The following is a 16,122-nucleotide window of genomic DNA, read 5'->3' on the forward strand; positions in this document are numbered from 1 at the left end:
ATGAACGGCCTCTGAGGTAGAGGAGAGCCAATGGTAGTGCTGTCACCCAATCCACCCCCGTTGTGGCTGTTATCTTTGCAAATTTTGCTTAAACATAGAACCTGGTCTCTCAACTGCACTCTGGGGGTGATAAGCACAGTGAGTTGATTTGCAATTTCTGTGACATTGCCCGTCTGATTCTATTCACAAAATGCGGCCCATTATCTGAGGTGAGTTTTCTAGGCACACCCCATCGCAGCACCACATCTCTCATCAGAGCTTTAGCTACAGAGAGGGCGTTTGCTTGTCTCACTGGGAAACATTCTGGCTATTTAGAACACCTATCAATGATTACCAGACAATATAATATTCATAACCTCTACATTTGTTCAGTTGAATGAAATCCATCCATCCATGCACAATAAGGCCTTCAGGCGCTGGGTGATGCCCCCCTGGGACTCCCATTGTGGGTGCAACATTGTGTTTCAAACAGACAATGCTCAATGCTCACATGGTGATTCAACGCTCCTAGCACAATAAGCAGCTGCTACTGTAGTGAATCTTGGTGCAAAATAGTATTTCCCCACTGTCTGTACCATAAAATGTGCACTGGCATGACATAAACCATGTGTGAGTTTAGCGATGGCATGAAAACAGGATCTTGAGAGGACTAGTTTGCCTGTGGGAGTTAGCATTAGCACCCACAGCCCACTGTCATTCTCTTTACAGCTCCTCCTGTGGGAGTTAGCAATAGCACCCACAGCCCACTGTCATTCTCTTTACAGCTCCTCCTGTGGGAGTTAGCAATAGCACCCACAGCCCACTGTCATTCTCTTTACAGCTCCTCCTGTGGGAGTTAGCATTAGCACCCACAGCCCACTGTCATTCTCTTTACAGCTCCTCCTGTGGGAGTTAGCATTAGCATCCACAACCCACTGTCATTCTCTTTACAGATCCTCCATTTCTTCTTTTCTTTCCTGTCTGCCGCTTTCTGTGCTTCTTGTAAAGCTTCCTCCGTTACTACATCTGGCATCTGGCATATGTCCCAACAAGGAATGTGTTAGACTTGGGCATTTAAATAAAATCGCATCTGCTCTCTCATTCCCCAGGCTAGCATCATCCGCGCCCTTTGTCTGTGCTGCACATTTTACAACAGCCACAGAGGCTGGGAGCTAGATTTGTATTGTTATGTTATGGTAAATGGCTTCACCACCAAATATATGTCCAAATGTGTTAAGTATGGATACTAAATTATGTTGTTGTTATACAGCGTGGGTATACACATTTATTCACATTACTTATGTACCTGTTGTTAAAATGAGTTGCGTTGTGCTTCAACTTAACCTCAAGAACAGCCATGGCATGGAACAAAAGAAAAGTGGAAAACATGGACAAAATGCAGCACTGGTGTGGAGGTAAAGTGTTGTGTGTTTTCTGCATCAGAAGTGCAGCACTGGTGTGAAGGTAAAGTGTTGTGTGTTTTCTGCATCAGTGGGTTGCAGAAGTGCAGCACTGTGATAGTAGCGCAAAGTATTGTAGCCATGTTGCAGGACCAAAGTACATTTTAGTTTTTCAATTTACAGTTGAAGCAAAGCTTCCAGCATGCAGGAGTGAGGTGGCTGTGACTCCCAGTATGCCGTGTGAGCCAGAGAATGTTATTCTGTTTATTCAAGTGTTCTGTTCCGGAATAATGTAGTTCACGCCTCCGTTTGTGTCCTGTGTCACCGTGTATTCTTGTGATCAAGTCATCTGCGTGCCGATTCAGTCCTGTATTAGTTCAGTGTGTTAGTCTAGCAGCATTTTAGCCTGACGATGTCATACTCATAATTCTAGTCAGAATATGAGTCTGATACCGCTCCATTGGGCTGTGATTATGGGGCGTGTTTCAACCGAACCAGGAAAAAAAATGCATCTCCGCTCAATTGGATATACCTACAACCAATCAGAGCAACGTAGTATGACCATAACGTCGTAGACCATCTGGGCCACCTGATACATTAAACTTTTACCGGATCCCGTAGGAAGGACGGCAAAAACAAAAAACCAAATGCCTTGGTCGCGTTTCTCTGTTCCTCTTTCAAAATGAATGTGCTGTCAATGTCTTCTAAAACAGACGCGAATCTCCACATTTCGGCTCTCCAGCGGCAGCCGTGGTTTTTGAAAACAAATTCAACCCAAACGCTCTTTGGTGACGTGGTTGATTACGTTACGGTTGATCATCTGTCCATAATCGTATAAAGCCCGCCCTGACAATTTGATTGGTCTATCTATCTCCTCACAGATTTTTGTGAGGAGATAGTTTCTCCTCAATGGAGCAATGCCAGACCGAACTTCCCGACCTAAAATGTTGTGGGCGGGGCTAAATTCGTCTGGCATCCAGGCTAGCAGCATCTGTCTGCCGCCTATACTTTCATCAGTGTAATGATGTACCTGTCCCTCGTCCTCCTAGTCCTGTGTGTGTGAATGAGTTATCCTGTGTGTGTGTGTGTTTAAGTGTGTGACTGTTAGTGGGTGTGTGTGTGTGTGTGTGTGTGGTTGGAGCTTGGGATCTACCTTGAAATCTGAGATCTCTGTATCGCTGTGCCTCTTTCCACAGTATGTGTTAAACCTGCTAAATTGGACAGTGTTCACATTATTCAATTCAATCACGTAACATCAGCCTAAAGTACTGTTCATTTGTGAGAGGTTTGACTCTGTGTACTTATAACATTTCTTTACGTAAACACACCTGAATAGTAATGAAAGTTGAGTGTGGTAGTGGAAATATTGTGGAAAAATGATTTTAAAAAATCAATTCTAAATTGATAATCAAATCCAGTGTTTGGTCCAAAAGAATCAAGGTGACATCATCAAATCACAACAGGTGGTGACCAGACTATATAGTATAATTCAGTTTTCATACAAACTACATTCAACAGGACGTTTTATATATTTTGTATATTTTTTATTTCCTGTGTTTCATTGTTTGCATCCAAACCCAAAAGCCCATTTTTAGGGCGATCTACTATGGACAAATAATTACAAATTTCCAAAGCTGCTGGTATTATCACAAACTAGGCTTCTTTTTTAAACCAAAATCATCTAGTGTCTTCTGACCAGCTGGAAGACCTCCTTTAGAAGTCCCAGCAACCTTTGGTGCCTCCCCGACCTTTGGAGCGTCCCCGACCTTTGGCCCCACCGTGACCTTTGGCCCCACCGTGACCCCTTGTGCTGCTTTGAGAGCCTTCATCTTGTTGTTCCGGTAGGCGTATTTCTCCTTCTGGGCTGTCAGCTGTATCATGCGTCGATCCTCTTTCTTCTGCTTGTAGTTGTAGTACACATCCAGGGCGTTGCCAAACATCTGGAATGGGTACATATGAGTCAAACATCTGGAGTAGGAACACATTAGTCATACCAATATCATTCATTATTACATATTATTACTACATTTAGTCATACCAATACTAGGGATGCACGATAATATCGGCACGACATCGGTATCTGCAGATAAAAGCTTCAAAACTTAATTATCGGCATCTGCAGATATGAACATTTCTGCCGATGTACCTGGCCGATAAAGTGACGTTCAAATTATGCGCACGCAAAGCAAATGTTTTGGTTACTATGAGCGCCAACAACGTACTTCAACACGTCGGCTGTGTGGCAGTACTTCACAGTATCAGAGGATGTTGACATGCTATTTGTCAGGAAACTTTTCAGGAGATGGAAGAGGAGACGACAGCTTGACGTAACGTAGGTTGCATGCATAGATGCCGACCACCCGCGTGCAACGCTTTGCAACATTACCTGTCGCGCGCTAATAGAAGTTAATAAGTTGCTAGTTAGCTAGACAACACTAGCTAGTTAGCTTGCATGCTACGTCACACCAGCGAAGTTGATGATCTCATTTGACGGGATGTATAACGTTATGTCACGAGCCCACGCTATCTGTACATGGCTTACTTTTGCATATATGGAATTACTTGGCAATAACCTTACATAGATTAGTCTAGAAATCCTAAAAGGGATGTTATTAAACTGTAAGTCAGTTAACCAACGTTAGCTTGCCAAGTTGCATTTCCAGAGTGTAGTTGTTCAAGTTGGTACTGTTCAAGTATGAAAATTGTGACGTGAAAATATAAATAAATCTGCCATATTTGAAATCATTTCAATAGTTTCATGAGTGAATGTCTATTTCTAAAATGATACAAATCAAGTTTTTAATGTCCTGTATCTACAGCAATACCCTATCACAGATTAATTCTAGTACAGGAGAGACTTTTCAATAATTAAAAAGCAGAGGTGTATATATCGGTATCGGCATCGGCAATCGGCCAAAATGAGCTTGTAAATATCGGCATATCGGATATCGGCTAAAATTCAATATCGTGCATCCCTAACCAATACCGTTCATTATTACATATTATTACTACATTTAGTCATACCAATAACATAATTGACATCATTCTCAAAGAAAAAGCTCTGCTAAGCTAAGTTTTCTAATGATAAGCTAATGATATAATTAAAATGAGTATGAATAAAAAAGTGCATGCTCAATGGACAACAGCATCAAACTATTGGGACTTACTGTAGAGAGGTACCTTACAGACAGTAGTAACACTGTGTGTGTGTGTGTGTGTGTGTGTGTGTGTGTGTGTGTGTGTGTGTGTGTGTGTGTGTGCGCGTGTGTATATATAATACTGTTAAAGAAAGAAAGTAACAAAGTAACAGATCACAATGCAGACTGAAAAACGTAATAGCCATTACCTCATTAGCTCAGGACTGGCAGAAACAGAAAACAGTGCAATGTGCGATTACATGAAGAGACAGAAAGAATCAAGACTAAACTAATCAAGTCGAGACAGACTAAACTAATCAAGTCGAGACAGACTAAACTAATCAAGTCGAGACACACTAGACTAATCAAGTCGAGACACACTAGACTAATCAAGTCGAGACAGACTGGACTAATCAAGTCGAGACAGACTAAACTAATCAAGTCGAGACACACTAGACTAATCAAGTCGAGACAGACTAGACTAATCAAGTCGAGACAGACTAGACCAATCAAGTCGAGACAGACTAGACTAATCAAGTCGAGACAGACTGGACTAATCAAGTCGAGACAGACTAAACTAATCAAGTCTAAATCCATCCAAGAACTGTGGCAAGTGCTTGAAACAACCTACCTGCCAAGTACCTTAAAAACGGTACAAGTGGAACAACCTTAAAACCTTGAAACAACCTTAAACCTTAACCTTAGACACTGATGCTGTTCTGAGGACGAAGGGAGGATGCACCAAAATATTGCTTTGGTTTTAGTTTTTACTCAAATAACGTACCAAGTGCAATAAACAAAAAACGATCATTCGTGTCATTCATTTTGAAAAGCATTCTCACATTACAGCATTTTGTGCTTTGCCTTAAACGGCACGGTACTGTACATCCTAATAGTTACCACCATACCTGGCTGAAAATAAACCACAACGTTGAATGAAAATGTCTTCTCCCCCCTGTAGGCTAATACATCAACAGGTAGACATTTTAGCACAGTAGAGCTGTTGTATTATACATCATCTTTATGAAGGGAACCCTTAGCCTAATCATTTTAATAATATCAGCCCTGTGCCTTATACCCTCAGCCCTGTGCCTTATACCCTCAGCCCTGTCACTTCCTGTCACTTATATCCTCAGCCCTGTGCCTTATACCCTCAGCCCTGTCACTTCCTGTCACTTATACCCTCAGCCCTGTCACTTATACCCTCAGTCCCGTCACGCTCACTCTGTCCCTCCTCAACTTCCCTGTCACATGCTCGCTCTTCTGCCTGGCATGGCCAGCCTCCTCATCTCTTTCAACTTCCACCTGGTGTTGCCCCTCCTATCAGTATCACCTCCCTGGTGTTGCCCCTCCTACCAGTATCACCTCCCTGGTGTTGCTCCTCCTACCAGTATCACCTCCCTGGTGTGGCTCCTCCTACCAGCATCACATCTCTGGTGTTGCTCCTCCTATCAGCATCACCTCCCTGGTGTGGCTCCTCCTACCAGCATCACATCTCTGGTGTTGCTCCTCCTATCAGCATCACCTCCCTGGTGTGGCTCCTCCTACCTGCACGGTCTCCCTGGCGGCGCGCTCCTGCTTCTCCTCACGCAGGCGCGCCTCCTGTTCCTCCCTCTGGGCCTGCTCCTCCCTCAGCTGCTTGATCTGCTCCTGCAGCTCCTTCTCCTGCTGATGGAAGCCCTGGGTGAGCAGGAGCTGCTGCTCGGCCATCTTGCTCTCCAGCGCCCTCTGCAGCTCGTCCGTCAGCAGTGCACACTCCTGCTTCTGCTTCTCCTGAGGATGAGAGGGGAGGGGGGTGACATTACTTGTGAAAAGGGGGAAATAAAAGTGAATGTACAGTATATATTTTCTCCATAACCTAGGTTCTTCAAAAACATTTCAAAAGGTGTGAAGATTAATATTCATAGACAAACTACCTTTCATACACACACACCTTCAGATGGCAGATGCTCACCTTGTGACACAAACACAAATATTCACACACACACAAATACACACACACACAGACACACAGACACACAGACACACAGACACACAGACACACACACACAGACACACACTCACACACACACACACACACACACACACACACACACACACACACACACCTCCAGACGACGGAGGTTCTCCTGATGGTTCCTCGTCTCCTCCTGTAGGAGGCTCTCCAGCTGACGGTACTTCTCCTCCTCCGCCCTGTTAGCCTGCTCCAGCAGCTCCATCTTCTGCGCCTCCTCTGTGGAGGTGACAAACAACACAACCTTTTTCTCCTCATAGCCAATCAGAGCCACTTCCTTTTCACCCTGAGCCAATCACAACCCTCCATGTTACTATATTATAATTTAGTATATTCATTGATATTCATATATATTCCTATATTATGGTCCTCCCCTTTTTGATCAAAACACTCCTATTGGGAGAGTAAGAGACAGATGTACCAAATCCCAGCTTCATTCTTCTCAGAGTCAATCAGAATGGCTCTGAAAGTTAAGTCAATCACAACCCTCTATTTCTCCCCGTTTCGGATCAAAGCTCTTTGCCTCTCCTCTGGGCCTATCACAGCTTGCACAGCCTTCTAATTCAGTTATACCGCTTTGCATCTTCTCTGGCAGGGAAATCCAATGACAGCGATGTGAAATTATCTAAATCTCCTCTGCACCAATGAGAAATGAAATGAATGTTAGCTTTTTCGAAAGCCTTGTTTTCTTGTTGCACTGTAATCCGAATTAAGGTTCAACGTGTTTATTGATATGTGACTTGAAGCGCACCATACAGACATATATAACGTTTAGATGTGTACAGTTTGACAAATGTACACTCATACAAGAGTGTGCATATCCATCTCCCATACTGGAATACCTGCTCCGAGCCCAGTATGGATCAGTTAGCATCCAATCCTACAGGTCCAGTTAACCACGGATACACAAATATTGCTGTAGGAAGGATGTGTCATATAAGCCAATCAAATATTGAGGTTGTGATTTCTGAGTCCTGTATACATATGTGTGTGCATAATATATATATATATATATATATATATATATATATATATGTGTGTGTGTGTGTGTGTGTGTGTGTATGTATGTATAGTTGTATATTTATGTATAAAGTCAGACATATTTTGTAGAGTCAGATAGTATCAGCACCAGCACACATCATCATACCAATATTTACACACACCGTTGCAAATGATCAGGATCCTACAGAAATAATATTTGTACTGAGAACAACAAATAATCTTTGCTTTGATCACTTTCTTTCCTAAATTAGTTGCGCTTGTACGACGAATCTCTTTAACTTTCTGCAGCTCCACTGTTCTACCTCAGTTGAGAGTCACTTGTGTAAGAGAAAATCAAGTTTATTGATGTCACCAATGTTTAGTCATCAACAAGCAGTTCAGTTGAAGTTCATGTCAAGCAATTCAGCTCAAAACAGTAAACAGATAAATAACTAATTTCACCGTGCTAAGGAAAGAGGCCTATGAACCTGAGGTGTCGCTGCTGGTGTGACATTGACAGGGCCAGCAAGGGCCAGCAGTGACAGTGGCCGTAAATTACAACTTTTTAGGTCAGAAAGAACACCATGGGACACGGACAAGATAAGATTAACAGCCGAACTGTGAGAAACAAAGTTCTCAAACTAAGGCCCTATTGTTAAAGAGTTAGTTAGTTACAGCTCCCCAGGGGATCCATGATTAAGCAACATTGTCGCGACTGAGGGGTTAAAAGATTGAATTGCGTATGTGAATGTCAGAATGCATTCTCCAGTCGTGGGTGACAGAGCTCTTTGTGAACTCACCTAAGACTGTATTTGTACATCTCTTGAAACTCAGTAAACTCAACTGTATTCAAACCTATTGCTTCGTGGCGGTCTTTCACTTGATTCTCTGTAAACCAACACGTAGATATAGTATAATCTAACACTTGTGATAAAAGTGTCTGAATAAATGCATGGAGGTAAATTCAGATATGAATCCATTCGTCTAATTGCTTTGGCTCCCATGACATCACAAACACAGAGATGGAACTGAACATATAAACAAAAAAATGTAATATCAATAAAACAATGAAATCAAATCCAATCAAACTGCTTTATTTGGAACAACAAAAATGATATAGTAAAATATGGCAAATCAACTACTTTACTGTCTTTACTTTCACCGTCAGTTTTATAACAAGGCACACTAGAAAGACAACGTATGAATCAGACGCTACACTACATCCAATGGCATCACTTTCTAATGAGAACACATGTGGCATTCCAAGCATTCCTGGCATTCTACCCATTCTACTGACCCCGCTGCCATAGTGATCCTCTGCAGATAAGCCTGCCCTGCCCTGCCCGGCCCTGCCCTGCCCTGCCCTGCCCTGCCCTGCCCTGCCCTGCCCTGCCCTGCCCTGCCCTGCCCTGCCCGGCCCTGCCCTGCCCTGCATCATAGCAGGACTGGGCAGCATTGGCACTAGGCCACCCATTACTTAGACATGCGATGCATACATTTGTACTACAGGCCGATCTTGGCTAAAGGCATGATGACTTCCATGATCCCTATCATAACAGAACTGGGCAGCATTGGCACCCATTACATTTGACCTTTGTATAGACAACAAACAACTAACTTTACATATATATAACGGAGGAAAGAAATACCTTAAATGGCGCTCTTACAGTTTATGGTATTTATGGAAAACTTTAACTTCAGCAATCTTCGATTTCCATCCATTGGCACTAGGCCACCCATTACTTAAACATTTTACGCATGCCTTTGAACTGCAGGACGGTGGAGAGGACGTTACTGCCGATCTCAGCTAAAGGTATGAAAACTTTCTCGAGGAACCCTGGCTTATCCTCTTGATTCTGCTGCTTCTCCTTCTTGAGTTGCTCAATCTCCTGGCCCATGATCTCAGCCTGGCCCTTGAAGCCCTTCTCCAGCATCTCCTTCTGCTCCTTCAGTTTGCTCTCCAGGGCTCGATCCAACTCCTCCTGCTGGAGCCGCTTCTCCTCCTCCATCTTCTCCTCCAGGCGCCTCATGCGCTCCTCCTGGCTGCGACGCTCGTCCTCCAGGGCGCGCTGCAGGTCCTGAGACCGCTGCTCCTCGGCCTTGGCCTTCTGCTCCTGCACCTTCGCCTGCTCACGGGCCTCTGGGGGGTGGTGGTGGGGGTTGGAGAAAGTAATGGGTCACATGTGGGGGGTGGTCGGGAGTGGGGGGTTGCCAGTTTGGTTTCGATTCAGAAGAGTTCGGTTTGGGGGTCAGTGCACATCGCCATCACAGGAGGTAATATGGGTGGAGTCGCATCGATCAGGTCCAGAAAATTAAGGGGGAGGGTAAGAAGGGGGGAGGGTAAGAAGAGGGAGGGTGGTTGGGAGAAAGGAAAGGTTTGCATGAGAGGGGTTTTGGCGAGAAACTGTCCTATTGGTCAATTGGTCAATGTATGTATGTATCAATTGGTAAATGTATCAATTGGTCAATTGGTCAATGTATGTATGTATGTATGTATGTATGTATGTATGTTTCTATATATGCATCTATGTATGTATGTATGTATGTATGTATGTATGTATGTATGTATGTATGTATGTATGTTTCTATATATGCATCTATGTATGCATGTATGTATGAATGTATGTTACATATGTGTGTGTGCGTATATGTATGTACCTGTATGTATGTATGTATGTATGTATGTATGAATGTATGTGACATGTGTGTGTGTGTGTGCATATATGTATGTACCTGTTTGTAACACCTATGTACAGACTTGTAGGCCCTTAGCTCGAGAGTCAAAATGGCAGGCAGAAACCGCAGAGGCATGCGCAGAAAGGTGTGGTGAAATGCACTAACTAGGCAGAGCTAGGCTGAAGTTAACTAAACAAAGGTTTGGTTAAAGCCAACCAATAGCATTGCAGAGCAATCCCTTCCAAATGAATGTGTCAGATTAGACTACAATGTAAGAAGGCAATATTGCTGCAGGTTCTGGACAGTGCTTGCCAAGAGCGCCTTTCAAGGAATAAAGCGTTGTGCTTCTTCTGTTGTTCAAAGCATTTAAATTTGTTGATAACTGCAAATGTCCAAGCCGAGATTTTAGCTCACCTGGATTCCATGACAAGCTCTTTTTGTCAAGACGGATAAAGCCCACAAAGCTCCTAAACACGACCATTTTGGAGAATTTATATTGCGTAACATGTGACACAGATTCAATTTAATAATCTAAATTCTAGTCTAATAGAACACAACTGTGGAGGTTGATACGGAGCTCATATCTTTGCCTAAACGCTAAATGTCTCTGCAGCCTTTCTGGCACTTGCTGTGGTGCGAGTGGTGGGAGCAGGAGAGGTCATCCCTATTTTCTATGGAAGTAAAAAGTTTGGAGAGATGAAAACCCGGGTTTTCTCAATACCTTCACACCTTTCCCCAGGATAAATACAGTGTCCTGATGCCAAAGATATGGTCTTAAGCGTTTACTGCAACAGCATAGCAGGTCTGTCTCTGGTAACTATTGTGATCCACATTCATTAGATTGACCCGGGTTTTCTCAATTCTTTCCAGCAGAACCAAACAGCTTAGTAAAACCCGGTTTATCACTGGGTCATCGACAGAGAGGACATAGAAATGTGATGCAAGGCTACTGGTGACTGTATGTGTAGATATACTGACTCCTCTCAGGGACAGTGCACAGTGAAGAAAATAAATCTGATGCGTAAAACGCAAGAGCAGCATTGACCATTAGCCTACCTGAATGGCCCAAACAAAATGTTGTGTATGAGATATGGGAGATTGGGAAATGGAGAGAATATGAAATATGGGAGATTGTATGAGATATGGGAGATTGTATGAGATATGGGAAATTGGACCCCTGGACGAAGAAAAATCTCGTTCAGCCACTGCGGCCAGGCCAGGAGACTTTTAGTTTAGGACAATGCGCTCATTTTTCTTTTTCTGCCTTATTCGACGATCATAAATAACAAACAAAAAAAATCACTTTTCTGTATTTACACGATGGATGATAGCCTGTTCGTTTACTGCTAATTAGACTACCTCTTTACAGATGCTCGAGTCTTAAACCTTTTAAAACCAACATTTTATTCTGTTTTTAAAGCCTGACAGGACATTTGTTAACTTCGAAGATATCTGAGATGGATTAATTGCATTAACCCTTAACATGTGCTCCTGCTTCCTGGCTAATGTACAAGTTGGCCTATTGGGCCACTCTTCTAATAAAGGAAACGTGATATTTATTTTGTATTTGCTTGATAGATAGATCAGAATTGGGCTGTGATGGTTTGTGTTTGGCACATAAAGATTTCCCCTGACAGAGAAGAATATGTCCATAATCCACACCATGGCGGAATATTTAATTTATCAACAGAATTAAAGACAACTCACCTGGGCGAAATAGGCCACACTAAGGCCTGTAGAGTCTGACCCTGTGTTAGGCCCCTCTAACAACAACTGACAGTGTAGGTGCTCCCTAAAATGTGCTCTTTTGAGCTGTGAACTACGTGATACGACTGATGCTGATGTAGAGTCAAACGTTTAGGACTTCTCTATATCATGATATTCATAGACTCCCAGTCTAGTAAACTCTTCCCCGCCCTTCCCCCAAAATTATGCAGTGAAAGGGGTGCAGAGCTGGTATGCAGCTAAAGAAAGGAACAAGTTAATTTTGATTGGCTGAAAATCCCTGCTTTGCACTGATTGGCTGAAACCGCATGGTGGTAGTGTCTTACCGGCCATCTTCTTGTCGGCCTCTGTGAGTCTCTCGTCAGCCTTCAGGATGGAGTTGGCCTCAGCGTTCTTCTCCTGGAGAAACTCTTCCAACACCTCTTCCCCCTGAAGACAAGAGAGAAAACACAGAGCTTAGGACATAGGGAGGACACACACACACACACACACACACACACACACACACACACACACACACACACACACACACACACACACACACACACAAATACAGACAGACACAAGCACAGACATGTACATACACACCAAAATACACACAAAAACACATACATACACATATATAATATACCATGCACATATGCACACACACACACACACACACACACACACACACACACACACACACACACAGAGAGAGAGAGACACAGACACAGACACACAGAGAGAAAGAGAGAAAGAGAGAGAGAGAGATAGAGAGAGAGAGAGAGAGAGAGAATCAAACACACACACACACACATTGACACAGACACACAAACACACACAGACACAGTCACACACACAAAGATACACACACACACAGTGGCACAGATAATCACACACACACACACACACACAGACACACACACTGCCCTGGTACTCGCCTTCATGCCCTTCTTGTCCTGTTGCCGGTACTTGGCCACCATGGCGTCTCGGTCACGGCAGTAGATCTCATAGCCGCCTGACTTGGCATAGGTGCCCTGCTTAATGTTGCCAGCTATCGGTCCATACAGATCCAAGAGAAGATTCCGACACAGCTTCTCCGAGGCCTCCATGTTCAGAGTGATCAGCTTCTCATAGAGCTGAGACACCTTCTCCTGTTAGAGGGGAAGCCACAGCACACATTTTAGCCAAAGCAGCATGAACTACAAATACGACAGTATGAGTTCCTGGTGCAGAGTTCCAAATGGACAAGAAAGAGTAGGTATGTAATGCTCGGAATTTACAAGAAAGTCAGTCTCCAAACTGGAGAATCAAGTTCAGGTAGTAAACGTGTTGAACACTACAGCCCTTCCAACATCACAACTCGGCAACTTGGGTATCATACAATTCTTTGGATAACATGTATCTATGAATGAATATATGAATACAGTTAAATGTAAGAACTTCAATGTCAACCATTCAACATCACTGTAGGTCTGAAAACTGTTCCAAACTCACCGCCAGCTGTGTCATGTATTTCCCCCCCTCATCCTTGAAGGAACGTTTCTGGAATTCCTGCATTGCCAGGCCGTCGAGGCGAAGATGTTCTGTCGAGACAGTTCCGAGATCCGTGGGAAAGGCCTTACTAAAGTCCCCCATGCCTTGCTCATAAAGCCGGAAGCACTCATTCACTGCCGACTGGTTTTCAATCTCTGCCATGGCAACCACAGCATTCTCCAGACAGGGAACGGCGCCACTGTTGATGGTGTCTACGTAGATCTTCACAAGATGGCTGAACCCTAGAAACAATGAGTGAAAGGCGAGGGGGTATATGTTTGTAGTCACTCAATCTAGATCTCAAATTATGGGTATGGACTCAGAGTACTAGTAAAACAAAACAAACAATTGCTCTCACATTATTTGAAATTATTAACATTTCAAGCTTTAAGTGGAATGTTTTTAAGGTATTTACACTTAAAATGTATATGATCAGTTGAAGTACAAATGCAGTTTATTAGATGTACTTATGGTAGGGTTTTGAACCTGAATAGGGTTAGTAACATATTCTATGTTAACATTATGTACTGTGTGTATTAAATGGTGTACATTAAAACCTTTAATTACGCAACATTTGTACGTACATTGTACCAGAAGCTACTTAAAATAAAACGTGACCAAAATATATTTCTGGGCTGTGTGACTATGCAAAGATACCAGCTGCTGAGATCAGGTCAGGGCCACCATACATCCAATCATCCATCCATCCATCCATCCATCCACCCATCCATCCATCCACCCATCCATCCATCCAATCATCCATCCACCCATCCATCCACCCATCCATCCACCCATCCATCCACCCATCCATCCATCCACCCATCCATCCATACGATCCATTCCCTTTTTTATTTTCTCCTGTCTATCCATTTCTATTCTATCTATTCAGTTCTTCCTCCTTCTTTGGACACAACAGCGATACAAAAAAAGCTCTGTGACTCACGGCTGCCGGTGACCTTGTGGCCACCCTGTACCGTCTTCACGCGGCTCTCTGCAAAGACGTGACTGCAGAAGCGGTCAGCAACATCCCGGAAGTCTGGGCAAAGGTCGGCCTCAGCCATGGAGTCCAGGTTCGTCATGTTCTTCGCCGACGTTGGGAACGGGAAGGTGAAGCACTTCCGGGTCGGGAAGAAGTTCCGGATGCACTGTCTCGGGAGGTTGTAGGTCACCAATTTTTTAGACAGACCTGTGAATGCAAATCCAAATGCTGTCTGAAACTGAAGCTAATTACTCTCAACCTTGTCTAAATTTTACATTTCAATAGTGTGTTCTTAAACTTATGATTTTATTTATTATAACTACTACTACTACTGCATCTACTACTTATTATTATTATTATTATTATTATTATTATTATTATTATAGATAGACCATCTAGTACTACTTATAATAATAATAATAATAATAATAATAATAATAACAATAACAACAGCAACAATGATAAAGGAATAAGCCATTTCGATTTTGTCAAGAAAAACAAAACTATATATTTACCATTCTTTGAGACTAACCTTTTTTCAGCTGCAGGGCAAAGTCCAGGTACTCGTCCTCACTCACATCACGACCATCGATCTTCCTCTCCAGAGTGAAGTCCCGAACGGCCCAGACGAAGCCGGGGAAGTAGCGGTTGAACTTACTGTCCTCCTCATCGTCATCCTCCTCATCATCATCAGGGGCCTCTGCTGACTTTATTCTGATGTGATCTGTCAGCTCAGTCACATAGCTGTGATTGGCTAAGGAAAAGTGACTGCAGTACTGCTTTTTCAAATCTCATTCATATAAAAGGCTATCAAACAGGGCTTGCGTGTGTGTGTGTGTGTGTGTGTGTGTGTGTGTTTACCCTATAGTCATTAGAGCCTTACTAATATAGGATTTTAAGACTGATACCGATTTCAATATTTGAGGATTTTAAAATCTGATAATGATATCTCTCATCTCATCATTTTAATCAGAAAAGTATAAAGGTTTTCTACAACAATTAGCGTAGTGACATAATGTTGTTTAAATAATGATCTAGCCTAAACAGGTTTTCGTTTAGAAGCCAATACATTTTTTTTTAATCAATGGGATTTTAAATGTAATCTGCTCTCCAACAGGAACGACACCACTAGGGGTGTAGGTTTTCACTGTTCTTTCCTATGCTCACCACTAGGGGCGTAGGTTTTCACTTTCCTTCCCTATGCTCACCACTAGGGGCGTAGGTTTTCACTTTTCTTCCCTATGCTCACCACTAGGGGTGTAGGTTTTCACTTTTCTTCCCTATGCTCACCACTAGGGGCGTAGGTTTTCACTTTTCTTCCCTATGCTCACCACTCATTCACGCTCATCCACTGACAAACTGTGACATTAGCTAATTAACTTAGCAACTGTCAGCCATATTGCCAGAGAATGTGTGGGATATGACGAGGGAGAAAATGATAGGGCCGTTGATCAGTTACTCAGTACTACTGTTGTAGCAGCCAAATGGGTTGCTACAGCCAAAATGTGTTGTCACGCAATGTGTAATGTCCCTGTTTGTACACTGGGTGTTGCTGTGCATTGCACAGGTGTTTTTGGGCATATAGGTAGGAAGCCTACTGTTGTGGTTAGGTGTTGACCCCGGAAGGGCAAATGGTTTTGACCGCTATACCGCGAAGGTTTAAGTAACATGTCGGTGCTCTGCATTTTAATGGACAATAAATGGAGAACTGTT

General features: G+C 43.1%; 1 protein-coding gene across 4 annotated transcripts in view; it reads right to left on the reverse strand.

Moving 5' to 3' along the window:
- LOC105894420 (guanylate-binding protein 1-like) overlaps positions 1-16,122 on the reverse strand; it is a 272,853-nt gene that overhangs the window by 244,715 nt on the left and 12,016 nt on the right. For 2 of the 4 annotated variants that reach the window (XM_042703588.1, XM_042703587.1), the window contains 8 exons: positions 14,942-15,153; positions 14,374-14,616; positions 13,392-13,672; positions 12,836-13,048; positions 12,239-12,341; positions 6,625-6,749; positions 6,065-6,289; positions 2,929-3,319 (listed from right to left, as the gene is read on the reverse strand). In XM_042703588.1, the coding sequence (XP_042559522.1) occupies positions 3,026-3,319; positions 6,065-6,289; positions 6,625-6,749; positions 12,239-12,341; positions 12,836-13,048; positions 13,392-13,672; positions 14,374-14,616; positions 14,942-15,153 (1,696 nt within the window). In that variant the 3' untranslated portion in view covers positions 2,929-3,025. Of the gene's footprint in view, positions 1-2,928; positions 3,320-6,064; positions 6,290-6,624; positions 6,750-8,590; positions 9,652-12,238; positions 12,342-12,835; positions 13,049-13,391; positions 13,673-14,373; positions 14,617-14,941; positions 15,154-16,122 lie in introns of those variants that run through there. The other 2 variants (XM_031562373.2, XM_042703589.1) reach the window with 2 other exon arrangements.

The sequence above is a fragment of the Clupea harengus genome, chromosome 24 (assembly GCF_900700415.2).
Source record: "Clupea harengus chromosome 24, Ch_v2.0.2, whole genome shotgun sequence".
In the NCBI taxonomy this organism is placed as follows: domain Eukaryota; kingdom Metazoa; phylum Chordata; class Actinopteri; order Clupeiformes; family Clupeidae; genus Clupea; species Clupea harengus.